General features: G+C 33.6%; 1 protein-coding gene and 2 non-coding genes across 3 annotated transcripts; all 3 read left to right on the top strand.

The window, feature by feature from the left end:
• Positions 1-1,103: 1,103 nt before the first annotated feature.
• On the top strand, positions 1,104-1,188 carry LOC133314398 (small nucleolar RNA Z159/U59). The gene has a single exon (XR_009751952.1). It is a non-coding gene; the product is annotated as a small nucleolar RNA Z159/U59 (small nucleolar RNA).
• Positions 1,189-3,870: 2,682 nt separating this feature from the next.
• Positions 3,871-19,906, top strand: LOC133314395 (exosome complex exonuclease RRP44 homolog A-like). The gene is made up of 25 exons (XM_061515880.1): positions 3,871-4,744; positions 4,858-4,969; positions 5,060-5,197; positions 5,281-5,438; positions 7,049-7,104; positions 7,241-7,363; positions 7,519-7,649; positions 7,743-7,983; positions 10,002-10,152; positions 10,515-10,755; positions 11,632-11,788; positions 12,878-12,946; positions 13,809-13,934; positions 14,045-14,097; positions 14,787-14,893; positions 15,356-15,410; positions 15,501-15,600; positions 17,074-17,185; positions 18,111-18,231; positions 18,478-18,537; positions 18,612-18,717; positions 18,797-18,892; positions 19,076-19,157; positions 19,260-19,325; positions 19,528-19,906. The coding sequence occupies exons 1-25, from the start codon at positions 4,740-4,742 to the stop codon at positions 19,721-19,723; spliced, it is 2,862 nt and encodes a 953-aa protein (XP_061371864.1). The 5' UTR covers positions 3,871-4,739; the 3' UTR covers positions 19,724-19,906.
• Positions 4,454-4,538, top strand: LOC133314397 (small nucleolar RNA Z159/U59). The gene has a single exon (XR_009751951.1). It is a non-coding gene; the product is annotated as a small nucleolar RNA Z159/U59 (small nucleolar RNA).
• Positions 19,907-20,537: the final 631 nt, after the last annotated feature.

Below are 20,537 nucleotides of genomic sequence, written 5' to 3' on the forward strand. Positions count from 1 at the left end.
TATGCATATAATATATGGTAAGAAAACTTTGATCACATTAAACAAAAACTCCAAGATTTTCAAGATCAATTGCAAAAAATTCCAAACAAAAATTTATCATGAACTTTAGCTTGTATATGCAAATTTAGAATTATTTTAATAATTAAAAAAATTAGATTTTATAATCATATATGCATAGCTTTAATACTAAATGAAGAAGATAATTTTTAACTCATTGGTCAAACCCAAGAGCATAAACAAGAAAATGTTAATGCGTGGAGAACTAATATAACTTTAGATATGTGAAGAGCTGTTGCTTAGTAATTTTGAATGTTGCTTATCAAAAAAAAAAAAAATTTGAATGTTTGTTAAAAATTATATTATGTTTTACTGATTGAGAAAATTATATTAGGTTTTAATTTTTTTATTAATTTTATTGCATTTCTTTGTTATTTTTTTATTGACTCTTGTAATTTTGAATGTTTGTTAAAAATTCATACAATTTTTTAAAATCTTATAAACCCATATTTTCTTTTCAAATCCTATAAATTCTAATCCTTTAAAATCCAATGTAAAAAAATCTTTTGAAAAATCTTTAAAGTTCCTCTAATTCTAAAATATCTTTTAAAATCTGATTTATCTCGAAAAAAAATCTTTTAAAATCTTAATCAATACACCACCGATGTACATAACCTAATCCCACCCTTTATTTACTTTTACCCTCTACCCCATCACTTCGTTGACAACCATCCAGTTTGCAAGTCTCTGATTTCGAAAGTTGTGTCTCAATTTCACACTCAAACACGTGGATTCACAAATTTACTTTGCAGAAGTGCGATTCGCGAGCAGAGAAGAAGGTTTGGTGTTACCTAGTTTGACTCTTTGCATTGAGTTTTTTATTTTCTATCAATTCAACCTTTTTTCTTTAAAAGAAAATTGTTAGGATGAATAATCCATACAAGAATAGTAGGTGCTATATATGGAGACCTGCTCTATTGTTCACATATTCGGCTGTTTTAATTTTAGCTTGATAGTAGGATACTGTCTTGTTTGCTTACAACTTTATTAACCGATTAGCTCCTTCTGTCTTCTGAAGCCTGTCCCGCCTTGAATCCGATTAAAGTAGCTCTGAAGGTTGATTAGTAAAATAAATTTCGTTCCGCCGGATTGTCCATGTGGAAAATAGATGGAAACCTGAACTGAAGAGGCTTGCTAATGTTTATGTTTTTCTTCCTCTTCTCATTTTTCTATTATGATATTTCTTATTCTTTGCAATGTATTCAAATTTTTAGTTTTCAGTTCCTTAGTTTCTTGTTTCAATTTGTCATTTATATGTTATGTTCTCTCGTGTCAGTTTCTACTTTATATTTGAAAGGGTTTATTATGTCATAGGAGGGCCCACCGATTTTTATATATTAAAAAAAGCTTCAATCAGTCTACAGGACAGTAATCAAATGTTCTGTAACATGATATTTGATTTTTGAATATGTATTTTTTTTCTAATTATAAAAGGAAGTGGGGTAAATATAATATTAAAAAAAATACAAATATTATTATTGAATTTTTCTTATACTTTATAGCTTCCTTTTACCACTTTGTTTGGCTAACTTGATTCCATGCTGATACTTGGTCTTTTGATAAAGAGAACTGATTTTTATACACTATTTTTCTATATCTTTTTCATATATTAAATTTGTGAAATGACTTTTTCCTTTCTTTTTCACATAATTAATTTCACAGCATGTAACTTTTCCATTTTCAACCCTACTGCATCGTCCTATATCGATACAGAGTTCCTTCACACTAGCTTATCAATCCTGTGATCATAAGTAATGATCATTGACCATCAGAGCATGATAACTAGTACCAACCCTGACGGAGGCAAACAGACAGCATAACAGTTTGCAAGTCTATTTACAACCCTAAATACAACCCCTTGTACTTAACCTAATCGCACCCTTTATTTACTTGTACCCTCTACCCCATCACTTCGCTGACAACCATCCAGTTTGCAAGTCTCTGATTTCGAAAGTTGTGTCTCAATTTCACACTCAAACACGTGGATTCACAAATTTACTTTGCAGAAGAGCGATTCGCGAGCAGAGAAGAAGGTTTGGTGTTACCTAGTTTGACTCTTTGCATTGAGTTTTTTATTTTCTATCAATTCAACCTTTTTTCTTTAAAAGAAAATTCTTAGGATGAATAATCCATACAAGAATAGTAGGTTCTATCTCGGGATTTATGTCCCTTCTTTCTTCGTTGTAAACATCCAATGTTCCTTTCCATCTTCTTTCTTACAGCCCTGTTTATATTTTGCTACTGCGTTTTTTTTTAATACTGGGACAGGATATTGTGACACCCAAATTATGTTACACCACTCATGTGACACCAGTCAATCTCACCGTTATCCAACGGTTATATTTATTTCCATCTTTGTATGGTCATGATTTTTTAATGCATACATATAAATTGTCCAACAGAGGACGTGAGACCCATCCATGGCCTCAAACACTATTACCTTTGTGCCACTACAGATCTTATCATATACATATTACAAACACGTTTATTTCACTGAATAAATACATACATGTATGCCTGAATATCAAATGTACATACCACTTGTCCGAATAATCTTTCAAAATATATACAGACAATATGTAGCAAAGTGATACACTATGACCCCCAAATAAATATAAACATAGTCTCAAAAAATGGACTATCTGATGCACTACGTCAGCTCCTCTAACTCACCCTAGAGGGCTCTCCCACGGTGGCACTGCATGGAATCTGCTTTTGTTTATGGAGGAGATTTGACCTTTGTTACCTGTTGGAAGATTTAATCGATTAACTTGAAGATTTAATTGATTGGAAGATTTAATCGATTAACTTGAAGATTTAATCGATTAAATCATCAAGTTAACACTTTTTTACCAGATTTGACCATTTAATCGATTAAATTTTCAAGTTAATCGATTAAAGAGAGGCAGATTGGTAGATAGTTTTAAATAAGGGACAAAATAATTATTAATTAATTAATGAAGGGTAAAAGGATCAAAAAGCCGGTAAAAGGAAATAAAGGGATTAGGATTTGGTTAAGATTTTAAAATTATATGTTTATTGAAAAATAATACTTTTTTTAAAAGAAATTATTAGGATTAGTTAAGATTTTAAAATTAAATGTTTATAAAAGTAATATTTAAATGAAAAAGAAATCGTATTGTTGCTGTTATAAGGATTAGGTTAAGATTAAGATTTTAAAATTAAATGTTTATTTTTTTAAAAGATTTTTTTTACAATTAAAATTTTATAAGATTGGATTTTAAAGAATTTTATTATAATTTATAAGATTTGAAAGGATAATATAAATTTATTAGATTTTAAAAAATCATATGAATTTTTAACAAACATCCAAAAGTTAAGTAGGATAATCAAATGAAATTTTTATATGCATAAAATTAATTAAAACTTTGTGATACATATGCATGCTATTAGTGTCAAGTGTGATGGAACATGTTATTCACATTTGAAAACTTTTATTTCATTTTCATCAATATTTTTAAAAAAAATTTATTAGAATTATTATATGAAGTTATTTAAAGTAAATGCAAATGTATTTATCCCTAATATATTCACATCCCAAGGCTGTTAAATACAAATTTGAATATAAAAATTGTTTGATGGCTCTTGTTGGCATGGTTAGTATAAAGGCAATGAGGGTCCTATAGAGGCATGATATTACTGTAGGTCTCTCTGATATATTATAATTTTTTTTGGTTAGTAATTTAGACTTGGACACATGAATAATTATTATTAAGATTTTTTAAATTTTATTTATTGTCCCTTATAAATTGAGTGATTTATAACAAGTGAAGTTGACCCGGAGGTGAATAGCGTACGCTTTAGTAAATCGGATAAAAAACTGAGTATTTTTTTTTAAGGGGTGGAGGTTGCGCAACCTGGACCGGAAGTCACAGTTGAAGTGGGGGGAGACGGGAAAACCATGTTTTCTCGGAGATGGTTGGGGCCAGCAGCTCCCAGATGTGGTTTTTGAGCCATTTATCTACTGAGCTACTGAAAAATCATGTGCCCATGATTTGGGGTTTTCCGCTCAATTTTTTTAACACAAACCATGTTGTTCTTGATATGAACCATTGTTTTGGAGTTGTTTTATTTTGAAGAGATGCTTTTGTCCCCTTTGTGATCTTAATTTCATGTACATTAGCCTACATAGCGAGTCTCATGTTATTACAAAACCTGTCAACAAGTTTTTGAGGATGATAAAAATAATAAACTTCGTTCATCCGAGTTGTCCATGCAGAAAATATATGGAAACCTGCTCTATTGTTCACATATTCAGCTGTTTTAATTTAGCTTGATAGTAGGATAGTGTCTTGTTTGCTTACAGCTTAATTAACCGATTAGCTCTTGCTGTCTTGTCTTCTGAAGTCTGTCCCGCCTTGAACCCGATTAAAGTAGCTCCGAAGGTTGATTAGTAAAATAACTTTCGTTCCTCTGAATTGTTCATGTGGAAAATAGATGGAGACCTGAACTGAAGAGACTTACTAATGTTTATGTTTTTCTTCCTCTTTCTTTTCTCATTTTTCTATTATGATACTTCTTATTCTTTGCAATGTATTCAAATTTTTAGTTTTCAGTTCCTTAGTTTCTTGTTTCAATTTGTCATTTATACGTTATTTTCTCTCGTGTCAGTTTCTACACTATTTTGAAGAATTTCGCTGCTGCACTGCATTCCTTCCATAATGAGGTATTTATTCTCTTACTGTTCAAATGGTGAATTCTATTGATATTATAATTTTGCAACTTTTTCCCTCAATACTCGTACTTATATTTTATTTTTCCTATTTTTTCCCCTGTAAGTTCTTCTAGTCTTTTCAAGTCACGCTCAATCAAAGCTCCATATCAATTGAAGAACAAGATGTGCCACAATGATTCCTATGTCAAGAAAAGTAGAAGTGGTAGAATCTTTATGGTGTGCTCTTCTTCCTCTCAAATCCTAACCTTTTTTTTTTATTATTATTTTTTGAAGTAATAAATTTTGTTTGCCTATGTTTTTGAGCAGCAAAGGAAGGAGCACTACCTGCGAGATGATATATACTGCGGTGCTCCGTTTTGCATGGTTTGTGATTCTTCTTGTGCTGGCCTTAGTGCCGCTGCTTCCACGATTCTTGTTGTTGACACCAATGTCATTCTCAACCAGGTCTGCTTCAGTCGTTGTTTTGGATTGTTTTTTATGCTGCAACAAAGTGTTTTTGTAAATTGGAATACATGATGTCATGACAGATTGATTTGCTGGAGAATTCGACCATGAATGACGTTGTTCTGTTGTCCATTGTGCTGGAGGAGGTTAAGAACAAGAATATGGCTGTTTACAACCGGATTAGAGCTATTTGTAACAATTCAACGAGGAATTTCTTTGTTTTTTCAAACGAACATCACATGTAAGTTTATTTATTTAATTTTTATTTTTTAATGATGTACTGCCTTCTAGTTAGCATGAAATTTTATTACAATAACAAGATACAAGGAAAACAAGGAAGAACTAAGAATGCAGCAAGGTTGCTCAATCTCTTTGTGCATATCCAAAAAGTAATTCTATCCATAAAGAAGTTTGAGAAAAAAAAAAATAGAGAGGGAGGGAAAATGAGAGAAAGAGAAGGGAGAGAATTTCTAATAGTGCTTTGTTATTTCACATGGTATGTTATTGAGATTTGGCTTTGTTATTTGGTTTGCATATCTAAATAAATAACAGATTTCAGTTCTGGTAGTGTAGCATATTGAAGTGCTCCAACTATTGAGCAATAGTGCTGAGGACCTTAGTGATAGTTGGCACCATACATGGAGAGTTTACAGCCAATAGGCATGAGTGTGGAAATATGCTTTGCTTCTAGCATAGTGGCCTGTTTTAGGTGATCCCTGATATATTTGGATTGTGAGACAAAAAGGATGGCACCGGCAGGCAAGTGCTTCACCACAATTTCAAGAAAATAGTTAGGAGTGCCCAGGTTTGAGGGCAAATAGGGAGTTCAGATTCATGATAAGCTGCTTGACTAAGGAAGAGTCAGTGCCAGTAATTATTGTATATGCCAAAATAAAAATGCAGGAAGTGGCAGTCCTGCTAATTAACAAGGAAGGATCACATTTGATTAGGACATGAGGTAGGAAAGGATAAGGGAACCGGGGGAATTGAAGCACTAGGAATTGAGCTAGGAGAAAATGTGATGGATTCTGATTTATAAGAGCGAGGATATGGACAACGAGTTTCATTAAATAACACCTCTTTGGCGATAGAGAATTTTCTCTCAAGACTTAGGCATTTATATCCCTCGTGGCTAGAAGAATAGCCTAGTAAAAGACACTCCCAAGATCTGAAATTTAATTTGTGATTGTTAAGAAGGGATAGCACACACATCCAAATACTCTTAGGAATTCGTAATCCGGAGAGTGATGATATAGTTTTTGTATGGAACTTCAAAGTTCAGTGCAATAGTGAGTAGACAATTTATGAGATATACTGCAAAAAGGAACGCATGATCCCCGTACTTAGTGGTAAAAAAGAATGTGGTAACAAGGTTAGATCCATTTCAACAACTTTTATATTTTGATCTGAGATGCCTTGCCTACGTTCTCATCATTCCATGTAACAGCTTGTGGATTTTCTCCCAAGCTTCATGTAAATGGTGTACATCAAAGATCTTGTTTACAACAGATTTGGAGAGCATGGATAATTGCCAAGTTGTTAGGTTATGACATATGAATGGTTTATATTACATCTCCCACACCCACCAAGAAGCCATCTTCTCTCCGTACATATTTTAACAGATGGATAGTATAAAAATATATGGTTTAGGAGTGACATCACCTTAGAAGTGACCTTGGGAAATAGGCTTGGCATTAAAACTTTGTTTGTTTTACTAGGCTTTTCATTTTCGTTTGTAACTAGTGGAGTAATTGTATATTGTACTCTTGAAATTTGCTATTTGGCTCGTAGTTAATGGCATGTGGGCTACATATATTTGATTTAATACTTTGTGTCTCTCTGTTGGCACAGGGATACTTATGTTAAGCAAATGAGTGGGGAAACTATAAATGATAGGAACGATAGAGGTTTGTTTTTTGGATGAGCTTTTATTTTGTTCTTTGTTTATTATATGCTTTCTGGTTCACTTTGATGTTTTTATTCATGAATTGCCAATCTAGATAAAATCATTTTGAAGTTTAACTTTAAAAAGTGGTTATCCAGCTATTCGAGTGGCTACTCAATGGTATCAGAATCATCTGGGTGGTGGAATAAAGGTTTTACTTATAACCAACGATAAAGAGAATAAAAGGAAGGCTAATGAAGAAGGCATTCATGCAGAAACAGGTATTTGAATTATCTCTTTTGGTAGTTGAACGGTATTTTAAATAGCCAGACTACCAATGTACTGCAGCTGTATCTTATGAGAAATAACAAAACTGTTACAGTTTTGTTGAATGAATTCATCTTAAACTTATTAATCAATTTGTTTTTTGTTTCAGTTGAGTCATATGTCAAGTCTTTGGACAGAACTGATTTACTTGACTTGCTAGTGCGGCCGACATCTGAAGATGTGGACATGGTAGAGGTTGAAGATCTCAGACCATCCAAGAGGAAAATAATCTATTCAGAGGTATTCGGTCAATTTCATTTCCATTTATTGATTTGTGTATGTAGGTTTGGCTAAATCCATATGATGGAATATTTACATTCGTTTACTTTTCAGCATAAGCGAATGTCAGAAATTACTTCTGGTTTGCACAGTGGAATATATCATCAAGGGAGACTTCGTGTAAATTGTTGCAATCCATTTGAAGCATATGTTGGGAGTGAGAGCATTGGTGATGAAATAATTGTTTATAGGCGCTTAGGCATGAACCGAGCTTTTGATGGTGATATTGTGGCAGTTGAACTTCTGCCTCAGGACCAGTGGCAACAAGAGAAGTCTCTATCTATAGCTGGTGAAGGTATGTTGATTGTTAGGTTTATACAATTATACTTTCCCACAAGTCAGACTTACAACTGGTCAGAAATTATTCTCTGCAAATTGTCTTATTATTTAATTTTACCCAAAAAGCCTTAAGGGTGTGTTTGGTAGTCACTATTAAGAGGGAAGGGAAGATAGGGAAGGTTTTGCTCATGCCTTCCCTTTGTTTGTGAGTTAAAAAAATGGAGGAAGGGAATTGGGGATTTTTGTAAAACCCTCCAAAACACTTCTCACCCTTAAAATCAGAGTTCCCTCAATTGGGGGGTTTGAGAAAAAATATTATAAATTACTTATTTTCCCTTAGCATTACACTCTCTCTCTCCGCCGTCGCTCCTCCTAATCTCCTTCAACCAAAACCAAGCCTGCTTTGGCACCGCCATAGACGTTGGCTTCCGCGCCTACAATTGCGACCCCTTCCGAGAGCTCTTCCGTTGCGACTTCGCCGGCGGTGCCACGTCGAGATGCTCTTCCACAGCAACATAATGGCACTTTTATTGAAATGGCTACCCTAAATAAGTGAGGCCACGTCTACATTGTGTGTTCATTAAATCCCATGGACTTGATGACCTAACTTATTTTTTTAGGGTGTGTTTGGATTTCACTATTAGATTCTAGAAGTCTTGTTTCAAAATTATGTATCTACAGAAAACTTGGCCAATTCTATTGAAATGGCTACCCTAAATATTTATCCATCATGTTCAAAAATTTAAATTCGAGAGATATTTAGGAAAGATAGTGCTAAATCTTCAATTTTATATTTCGGCAGAATTAAAAAAAATTGAAGGGTAAAAGAGATCTACTCAAATTTCTGAGGTTCTTTCTAAACTGGCATCAGGTCATTCTGATTCACATGTTACGTGGGTTATATTATATTTTAGTTCCTGTATTTGAGTTGGCATCATTATGGCCAGCTGTGAGCATAGGACAACATTGTTATTAGAATCACATGAATCTTGATTCGGTTCAAATAATTCAGAGCCACCAATAAAAATCGTGTGGAGAAACATTATGAATCAGAACTGTACCTGAATCGCATGTAAATCGCTTAGAATTGTAGACATCTAGGTGCAATTCCTTCAAAACAAATATAGTCAGGTCAAACCCCAGAACATGGTTAGACACTGCATGACCGTGTTTTAATAACCCTTATTTAATTTTTTTATCAAGATTGTGGGGGGGAAATTGCCGAACCTTCTTTCTATCTACATTCGAAAAGAAAATCAACCCCAAATCATTCGTCTCTGCATTTTTCCTCTACTTCACGTGAGTGCTCCTCTTTTCTGGTTTGTATATTTGGTCTGTTGGTCCATCATGCACTTGAGAAATCCCATCTTTATTTGTAATCTTTTTTTCTTTTTTTCTAGCATCTTTTTATAGGTAATTTCTTCTTTATTTGTTTTCTCAGTGCTATATTGTTCTTAAAATTAATTTTTGTCTTTTTGCCTAAATGAGTTTTTGTTTATCTTGAAATTCATATTTCTGTTTGTAACTATGTAATGAATTATTTGGCTTTAAAATGCGAATATCTAGATGTTTGTAATGTTTTATATTATGTTAAAGTATATTTTCTGCTATTTTTAATAATTGATAATGAATCTTTTGATTAACGATGCTTTTCAATTCACCATTTGGAAATTAAGCCTTACGATTCATGATTCCATAACTATGTCAAATAATACAAAGGAAAGATAGGATGAGATGTCTAAGCCAAGAAAATACAATGACATTAATACAAAAAGAGCTCTTCATTACCTCTGCATATTCGCATTCAATTTATTCAGTGAAATGTATACACCTCAATAAATGAATATTAACGTTGCCTGAATATCCAACTGGATAAGCATGGAAATATGCTTCTTTGTTTTCTTTTCTTCCATACTCGCATTTGACCTGAGCATGCTTCTTATTGTGCCCGAACTTAGTCTTATTTGTGTATTAGTGTCTGTGAAATTGTTTTTCTGTTTAAATTTCCCATCAGCTAATTTTATTTGCTTGCAGAGGATGAGGATGAAGATGTTCATCTAGCTCCAAATAGTGCTGATGATGCACCTAGAACTATTCCTCAGCAAGGTTCTACTGGAGAAATGAATGCTGTGTCCAGTCGCCCTTCTGGTCGTATTGTTGGCATTATAAGGAGAAACTGGCATTCGTAAGTTTCTTTTTATTTTAGTTGTAACATTTCTGTGTTACGAAACAAATTGGCACTCGATTGAAAACTAATATCATTTTTTGTTTGTAGAAGAAACTAATATCACTTTTATCTCCACTAATTAAGCCACGTTCTGCTATTTTCTTTGTTTGGTATCATTATTTGTGTAAATTAGGAAGAATTATTAGAATAATTGAGAGGTAAATTAATTATTTTCTTTTTTTAATGTTAAAACTTGTTAACTGATCAGTATTTTTTTGTTTGTTAAAATGTTGATCGATAAGTATGGGCCTGTGCATATCATTTTCTAAATGTAGGTGTTTTGTTTTTTCATGATAGATACATTTATATTGTCTTTGCAGGTACTGTGGATCTTTGGAGCCAATGCCCATGCCGGCAGGGAGTGGTGGTGTTGCCCGTGCCTTGTTTGTCTCCAAAGATCGTAGAATTCCCAAGATTCGAATCCAAACCCGCCAACTTGAGAACCTTTTGGACAAGAGGGTTATTGTGGCAGTTGATTCTTGGGATCGTCATTCTCGATATCCATCAGGGCATTATGTGCGAAGTATAGGAAAGATAGGTGATAAAAACACTGAAAGCGAGGTAATATATTAAAACCATTTGTGTGTTTTTCCCTAACAGGTTAAGCTTTTGAGGGATTTGGGGTAACATGGTTTTGGAGCTTCTACGACCAAGTGGTTTAGAGTTTCATTTTTATTGTCTCAATTCTTCTAATGAAAAAAAGTTAATTTTTAGCATAAGGTCACAAGATAAAATTGGTCTGTGCATTATCTACGCTTCAAAGCCCAAAAAGGATTCTTGCTTGTGAGGGTGTAATAAAGATCATTATAAGATCATTCATGTGCCTTTTTCCAAAAGCTTAAACACTTGGGAGAGTCACTTAGTAACAGGAATATTGAAGTTGCTTGCTTATCTTTCTTTGTATGGAAATTGGGAAGACAATGACTGTGTGGCACTTGAAGCTTGAATCCTATAGTGTTTATGATGAAGCTGATGCAAATAATATTTTCTAGGAAGAGATTTCTTTTTCCTTCTTCATCTCATTCTGACTTTATAAAAATGCAAGATTTTAAACCTAAGAGTTGTGAAAACAAATATAATTGCCACTCACTTGAGCAACCATTAGGCACTTGAATATATGCTCATGATCTCTGCAGATTGATTCACCTATTCACATTTTGTCAATGACTTAGTTAACTAGAAGGAAAACATGATTGAAAATCTCCTTCAATACGTGTAAGGAAGCACAGAATTGAAAATCTCAAGAAGCATGATTACTTTAGAATATTTGCAATACTGTTGTACGATAGTTCTTACTAGATACGTACCTGAATTCTGATTTTTTAGAAAATGTCATATCCGTGTGCCTTGCATCACATATGCAACTATTTGTTACACTTTTAAACCAACTAAACCATATTAATGATATAACATTTCTTTTCCTTTTGTACAATGTAGGTGGTTTTAATAGAAAATGATATAAATTCAGGGCCATTCTCTTCACAAGTCCTAGCATGCTTGCCACCATTGCCATGGTCAGTCTCTTCTGAAGAATTGGCTAATCCAATTAGGCAGGATTTACGTCATATGCGTGTCTTCAGTGTGGACCCTCCGGGTATGGGTTTTATTTATTTTTCCGCTTCTATTTTTCCTCAATTAGTGATGAAATTTTAATATTTGATCTTATTAACTAAATTTAACTCTTACTGATTTCTATACTCATAAAATTGTTGATGAAAAGTTCAGGGATTAATTATTCATTTTGAAACTTGTCCTAAGCTTTAATATGATATAACCATTTGATAATTTTCGAATGGAAAAAAATTATGATGAAAATCTTAATGTTTACAATTTTAGCATGCTGGTATATGATGTCACTTTAAGTTCAATTGAGGCTTGTGGTGTGCCTTGACCTTGGAATGGGAAGCCTTCCTCCCTCCCCTAAACTTTCTTCTACCCAAAAAATGAGAGTTTATTTATTCCCAAAACTGACTATTGTTCATATTTAAAAGATTATGAAATGTTAGCTCAGCGAATGGAATCTTATGTCAGGAAGGATGATGTTAGAATATATATGTATAGTATAGGATTTTGTATAATTGTACCACACCATGTAAACAGGGTCCAAGCCCATGTAATTCATTATTATAAATAGAATCCTTGCATGGTCTGATCAATGACACACAATTCCTCAATTTCAAGTTGGTACTAGAGCTCCTAGTATGACTTGGATATCTTGGAATAAAATGGCAAGTTAGGGTGCAAACCTATTGATACACCTATGGATACCATGTCATGCGCCAAAAACTGGGACAAGGCTCTTCAGGGCCATATTACACCCATTTCCCTGCTTTATGAATTGACTACTGCTATTTTAAGATATTATACCATATTTTCTAGATATTCTAACAACCGCTACCTTTTTCTGTTCTGTATTGTTTTCCCCTTGTCATTCATAATCAAAATGAAGTGCTTATGTGTCTACTGCTTACTGAAAAAGGATACATAGTGAAATAATATTTTTCCTGCGCTGTTTGTTTTTTTCCTTTTTCTTTCTTTTTTCCCATACATGTGCCATAAAGATTTCTGAAGAAACTTATTGTGTTTAACGATTTCTATCATTAGTAGTTTCATTTATTTAATTGATTTGGAAGATAACATGGTGTAAGGATGTTGTTATATTTATGTTGCTTCTTGCATGCAGGCTGCAAGGATATTGATGATGCACTACACTGTTATACTCTTCCAAATGGAAACTTCGAAGTTGGAGTTCGTATCCTTTATCTAAGCACATGTATTTTATTGATGATGCCATGTATCAATAGGTCACATGTATTCAGATTAGTATACGTGGATTACTACATTTGGATGGATGTTATGATTTTGTCAACAACCAATTTATCCAAAGAGTTTATGCTGTTAGGTGAAGGTATATGAATGATTTTTATATTTTCAACATGTCCCCTCACAAAAGAACCCTTTGGGTTTGAAGAGTGAACAATGTATTGGTTTACCTATCCCGTGTTATGAAATTCCACAATATTTTTTAAAAGATTGGAAGTGGCAAGGATTGAACTCTAAACGAGTTGTTCATAGAGGCTCTCATACAATGTCAACATCCAATTCAACAAAAAAACAAAAATTGCTAGGTGAAGGCATATAAATGGATTTTATATTTCGAACATATTTCATCATTTATTTGCATATGTATCTTAATTTGGCATAGATTTTGATGCCCTTGCTGGCCATTTTAATTAGCATATCCGCCTGGCTATTTTGTTTTTTTGTGTACATTCAAAATATGATAAATCTAAATGCTTTCTTGAGCATGCTTGAATTGTATACTGGTGTATGAAGTATGATACTGCTTTGCTGGCTCAAACTTCAGAATATTTGAATGTTATTTGTGGGGGTTTCTTTTTCTGAATTGAATCTTCGTGTCCTAAGTGAAGTAAGAAGTTATCAGATATATGCCTTAAAACTTGCATGTCTGAACAATACATTAATATCCATCCTCTTCAACAGTCCGGCTTTATTAGTTTTTCTGCCCTTTTCCTTTTCCTCTGTCTCCCCTATCTTCCCTATTTTATGCTATTTAATCCCTCTATGTGGTTCATCTTTAACAAGTTTCTCAGATATTGCCGATGTGACAAATTTTGTACATCCTGGCACTCCACTTGATGATGAGGCTGCACAAAGGGGTACATCTGCCTACCTTGTTGAGCGTCGGATAGACATGCTACCGAAACCTCTTACAGAGGGTAAAATAACCTGAACTTCTTTATACCTGTTAGGTGGTGTTTGCTTAAAAGTAGTAGTTTGCTGTGGTTAGAGCATTTTTTGTCATAATTGATAATCCTTTATCTTGCAGACATTTGTTCTCTTCGATCTGATGTGGAAAGGCTAGCATTCTCTGTCATCTGGGTATGTGCAGTCTAATATTCTGGCCATGAAACAGATTCATCTTACCATAATTTTCCTTGTTTGCCAACTTTTAAATTAATCTCTGTTCATACTATGCACTTTACAACTAGTAGGATTTACCAGTTTAGAATTGCACATAAGCTCTATTTTTAGACAATGTATGTTCCTCAGTGCTATTAGAAAGAGAAAGAGAAGATTCTGAAATGAAGTCATTGTATTACTGTAATCTGAAAAGGTTACGAGGGTATCTGATACAAGCTCTATTGATAGAGCCAAGGATGACTCAGCAATGAGTCATCTAACTAGCACTGAGAACTAATGAAATAAAACTACCAAATGAACTACTCTCGAATATTTAGTTGACCAATTAATAGTATTCAAGTATTCAACAGTTTGGAGAAAAAAATGTTGTTACTGTCTTGGTCCACAAGTACCATCCCTAGGGTGTTCGGGTCTCATATCTTCTGATTATGCATAATAAAGAAAGTGCATATGCATTTGTATTGATTATTTATTAGTCTTCCAGGCTATCATACCTATGTTGTATTTAATAATATGATTAAAATGTTGATATATTTACAGCATAGTTTAAATGTTATCAATGAAGGATGTCAAATGAAGCAATTTATATTTGTGTTAGCTTTATTGTCATAGCGGAATTTCACTTAAAACTATTTACAAATGTTCAGGAAATGACACCTGAAGCGGAAATTATTACTAGCAGATTTACTAAAAGTGTAATTAAATCTTCTGCTGCATTGTCTTATGTTGAAGCACAAGCGAGGATGGATGATAGGTATGCTTATATTTCTCCTTATCTCCTTTGTGATGATATGGATTGACATGTTTTTAATTTAGAACTATCAGTTATAATTAAGACCAAATTAAAAAAGTAGAAAGCATAACGTATGATTCTGTCCTGGGATTGTGTTATTACAAAGTATCTCCGGCTATCATTGCTTATGAAATAGCTGTAGTAACTAACTTGAGTGATTAAACAAAAGCACGTGCTAAATGGCTGGGTTCATTTTCTTGCGAACAATTCAAGCTTGTTTCTTTTTTATATTGTATCAAGAATAACCGTTTATTGATCAATGCTTTTTTCTTCAATTTTTTATGGGCTAACATCACCATTTCTTTGTTGCCTTTGGGGGAGGCATCTTGTTGCGGATGACTAATCATTTTTCTAGTCTTTTACTTTATATTTTATTTTAGTTTCATGTAGTTTCGTAACTGTATTTGTTTTGTCTTTGTACAGTCGATTGATGGATTCCTTAACTACAGATTTGAGGAATATGAATAGTTTAGCTAAGGTATAGACTTATGGATGCTGTTTATTATTTTACTCACATAGTTATAAGTATTATTGTCTGAAAAATATACACTGTTTTATCATCTATCAGAAAATGAGACTAAGGCGTATTGAGAGAGGAGCTTTGACTCTTTCCTCTGCTGAGGTCAAATTTCAAATTGACACAGAGACTCATGATCCCCTTGATATTGGTATGGTTTTCTTACCTCTTAATGTCATTTAGTAATTCTTTTTGAGATAGTGGAAGGTGGTCAATTGTGTGTTTTTCTTGTTGGATAAGAAGTCTCCTGGTACTATTAGATGATTCATTCCAGGAGGAATGAACCAACCTGTCATCTATTGATACTCTGTCACATTTTCCAGATGTGTGTCCTAAAACGTCCTATATATTTCATTGTGGAAGTATATACCAGCTACTTGATATCATTAAGCCTTAAAGATCGGTCTATGAATATGTCTTCCTTCGTTTAGGTTAACACCAGAATCCTGAATGACTTTAATTACTTTATCTTTTTGGGATGCTGGAAGTTCAGGATTTAGGGTTTAAATACTTTTATTCCTTTAATTTGGTTTTTGTTTGATGTTTGTACACATTTAATGCATTAGCTGATTAATCTAGTGAGTAAGCCATCAAATGAAGATAAGATAATTGTGAAGTTAATTAATCTTAAGGCCCATAAGAAGTTCAAATTATTACAAATGGTGGCCAAACAAAATTTATTAAGGGAGTGTGACAATTAGATTCGTCTTCATGGTTAGAAAATAGCCTTAACCAAAACCCTTTTAAAACTGTTAGCCACTTTGTGAAAACAATTAGCCACGTAATAATAAATAAGCAATAGCCATGAATAAAATTTCTTCCAAAATTGTATCTTTATATTTAGAACTTCATTTACAACTGTGGGGTGTTGAACTGGTGGACCTTGGAGGGTATCCTGTTGATTAATTAGGTTGCAGAGAGGACAGCATCTCCCCAGAATTGAGATGGTACATTAGTATCCATCATGCTGGCACTTACCTTGACTGTATCAAGTATATTTGAAGAGGTTGCGTTGACATGATTCTCCCTTCCGCAGCAGAATTTGCATATGTGGGTTTCCCATGAATGAATCAACATGTAACTTTTGTGTGGCCTGTCTTCCTACAGTGTTACAACAAGGGCAATTTTTCTTCTATTTGAAAGGTGGTTGTAATATGAAGGACGAGAAAGTGAGGGGATTACAGGGAAAGGAGAAAGTCGTCCGGTAAATTATCTTGTATATTCAACTCGAATGATTTGAGTACAAGAGAGATATACATAGACGATGCTGGCTTGTTCAGCAAGCTGTGAGCCCGCGATAGCTCAGCACAACTAATTAACAGACCTAGAACTAATCTGTAACTGACTAACCTTAACAGATCTCAAACTGATATATTGCATAGTGCTACAGCATTCCAACAATAATATCAAAATGCGTAGTTTAAGCAGTAATTTAATTGCTTTCTTTTAAGGATGCTTAGTGTACTTGTACCTATAGTTTAATTGGATATTTTGTAGAAGAGCGATTGGGGTTGATGGTTTTCTATTTTATTTTACTTTCAGCTAATCCCTCGTAAAAGGAGGGTTTTGTTTTTCTCCTTTTCTTATTGTTTAAATTAATTCTACTTTTTGATTTTATTTGCAGGCATGTACCAGATTCGGGAAGCCAACCAAATGGTCGAGGAGTTTATGCTTGCTGCCAATGTTTCTGTTGCACAACAAATTGTTAAAACTTTTCCTTTGTGCTCCTTATTAAGGTTGTTTTCTTATCCGAATTTTTCACATTTAGTTTTGAAATGCGTGTTTTTCTTGGGAGGGCTGCCTTTATACTATCTACTACTGGTTTTGCATGCCATCAATACTCTTACCTCCCTCCTTTTACTTTGCATGCCTTTTTTATGTTGTTTCATGTCAATTAAAAAACTTAATAGGTGAATTGAGGATTATAAATCAAATTGTATATCTATTTGATGCACTATCCCCCAGAGCCTAGAATACACCAGAAAATTAACATTAGTCGTTGATTGAAGATTCAGCGAAAGATACTAATAGAAACAGAATCAAAAGACAGGGTATTTCAGAAACCCTACAGTCCCCCACACTCTTTACCCCCCACCCCTGCATGTTTCTCTCCCTTTTTTATAACCATACTGGTCAAACTTTCCCTCCTAATTTCACCTCACTGGCAATCTGTTGCGGCAACCATTCCCTCCCTGAGATCTCAATTCCCATTGATTGCCTCCTTGAGAGACATGGATCCCCTTGCTTCTTCCTAATATACACTTAAACTAATCCTAATCAAATAATAAAACTAAAATAGAAATCGCTCATCCTAAGATAATGAAATCGCTCAATTATCACAACTTTAATAATGTCATTAATTCTGCATCAATGACCTTAGTGACTTGTGTAATCTTCTAAATTCTAAACAATACCTACAAGTGGATGATAGAGTTGGATATTTGTGAAATTAAATTGGAAGGGTTTTTAGGTGTAGTGTTAGTGGACCATTTTTTTTTATTAGTAAATGAGTTCTTCCTCCTCTAAATGAAATGTGATTATTGAGAATTATATCTTTCCCACGCTTGTGAGCCCATTGATTAGAAGCATCAACATGATGGAAACTTCTAAAACATTTGCATTGGGCAAGATGATGTAATTGCTATTCTTGTTCTTGTGTAGGCGACATCCAGCTCCAACTAGAGAGATGCTTGAACCCTTACTACGTACTGCTGCTGCAGTTGGTCTGCACTTGGATGTCTCATCATCAAAAGCATTAGCTGATTCTCTTGATCATGCTGTGGTAAATATTTTATTTTCTGTTTGTATTTTTTTCATTATTCTATTTTTTTATTGTTTTCCATTGACAATATATTATATATGTATTGTGGATAATTATTAGCTACAATGATATAATGATTTTGTATGCATCATTTATAACAATTTACTTTTTATAGATCACACATTGCTAGCTCAAGCATTTAATTTTTGAGGGTCTTATTTTGTCTCAAATGTTTTTTCTTTCTTTTTATAACAATTTACTTTTCAGGGCGATGATCCATACTTCAATAAGTTAATCCGCATTTTGGCAACTAGATGCATGACTCAGGTAAATTGAATTTGAATGAGACAACACTGATTGAGAATTTGCGAGAGAAAATATAATTTCGTTTTGTTTTGTAGGCAGTTTATTTCTGCAGTGGGGATCTTAGCCCTCCAGAATATCATCATTATGGGCTTGCAGCTCCTTTATATACCCATTTCACATCACCTATAAGAAGATATGCAGGTATGTATCCCTCGTATTTATAATATGTTTACTTGGTCAATTTGCACAATAATATGAGATGAAACATTTTTCCTCGCAGATGTTATTGTGCACAGGCTACTTGCTGCTTCTTTAGGGATGTCCAAATTACCGTCCGTATTTCAGGACAGGCTCCAGCTCACTACCATTGCAGACAGTATGAAATTCCTTCATGATCTAATTAGAACTTGATTATTTTATGCCTGTCTTTATAATGGAAGTTTTCTCTAGGATAGCTATATTCATTACCAATCTTATGGTGAAATTTTCTTCATTGATTTTGTTTCTTTGTTGTGACACATCTAATCTTAATAATTCTTTTTACCCATTTGTGTTTTAGATTTAAATTATCGGCACAGGAATGCTCAGATGGCCGGGCGGGCTTCAGTGGAGCTGCATACTCTCATTTATTTCTGGAAGAAGTATGTTGTGACATAGCTTCCCCCCTCCCTCTTACTGTTATTATTGTTTTCTATTTGCACTTTGCAGCTCATTCTGGATTTTATCTATTTTTGCTCGTGCAGGCCAATAGATGCGGAGGCTAGGATAGTGAAAATAAGATCTAATGGATTTTTTGTGTTTGTTCCCAAGTAAAGTCTCTTAACCTCTTTCCTTTTTTATTTTCCTTTGTCAAATAACCTATGAAAGGGCGAATAAGGAGGACAAAATTAAGGAAAGAGTGTGTTTTCATTATCTAACCGAAGGCTATTTCAGTAACGTTAAGCACTGAAACAGGGATTAGGTGAGTGAGTATTTGTAGTTTGCGTGTGACATATATTTTTTCTTCTACAGATATGGCATAACTGGACCTGTATATTTGACAAGAGCGGAAAAGGGAGGTGGAGAATGGTATGTAGATGAGCAACAGCAGAAGATTAAAAAGATGGATGGTAGTCTTTCATACAGCATGTTGCAGACAGTCAAAATTCACATTGAGGTTGTTGAGCCTCAGCCTAACCGGCCAAAACTTCAGCTTACTCTCATCTAGAAGAAGTGTATGAGCATCGGAAGAGCTAAATAGGTCGATAGATGTATATAAGTTTATTAGTTATTTTTTCCTAGTTAGGCGATTCATCGTTTTTCATTTTATAATACTCTTTTAATTTATTCTTTATTTATTATTTTATTGCATTCTTTTTTAAAGAAAAACTTACGTGATTGCCTTGATAAAGCTATAATCTCCGTTTGGTGTTTGTAAAAATCTTTCAACAAGTAGCAACTGTTATTTTAAATTAAGAGTAAAAACTCCTGCAATTTGGTTTTCATAATGTTTTAAAAAATTAATTTGATTATCAAAAGAATAGTGACGTTAAATTAGTCTTTGGATGAATGATTTTGCATGAAAATAATTTAGTCATTATAAGCCAGCAGTGTTCGTCTGCATTGCGATAACTTGGTTTTAATATAATAACATTATTAGTACCAATATTTATTTAAATATAAAGTTAACCCACAATTATTTTAATATTCTTTTAAGAAGGATGCCACAACACAACTCGTCTTACACATAAGGAAACAGCTAGGCTGATTTACATATGACTATCACAAAATAAATAGCAAAACCTATCACAGATTCTAGTTTTCATTCTGCGTAACATTTTCCTTAATTTTATTGGATTCACGTTTTATAACTTTATATTTAAGCTGAATATATTAATATTAATACTGGCTCAAGTCCGAGTAGCACCTTTAATTCTAAGCTATGTAGCACCGATATCGACACAGGACACGTGACACGGTACGACGTGATACTCTGACACGTTAATTTTAAAAAATATTAGATTTTGACACGTTAGGACACG

The sequence above is a fragment of the Gastrolobium bilobum genome, unplaced genomic scaffold, assembly GCF_033153095.1.
Source record: "Gastrolobium bilobum isolate Gb01-03AN ecotype WA unplaced genomic scaffold, APGP_CSIRO_Gbil_v1 utg44007, whole genome shotgun sequence".
NCBI classification, from domain to species: Eukaryota; Viridiplantae; Streptophyta; class Magnoliopsida; order Fabales; family Fabaceae; genus Gastrolobium; species Gastrolobium bilobum.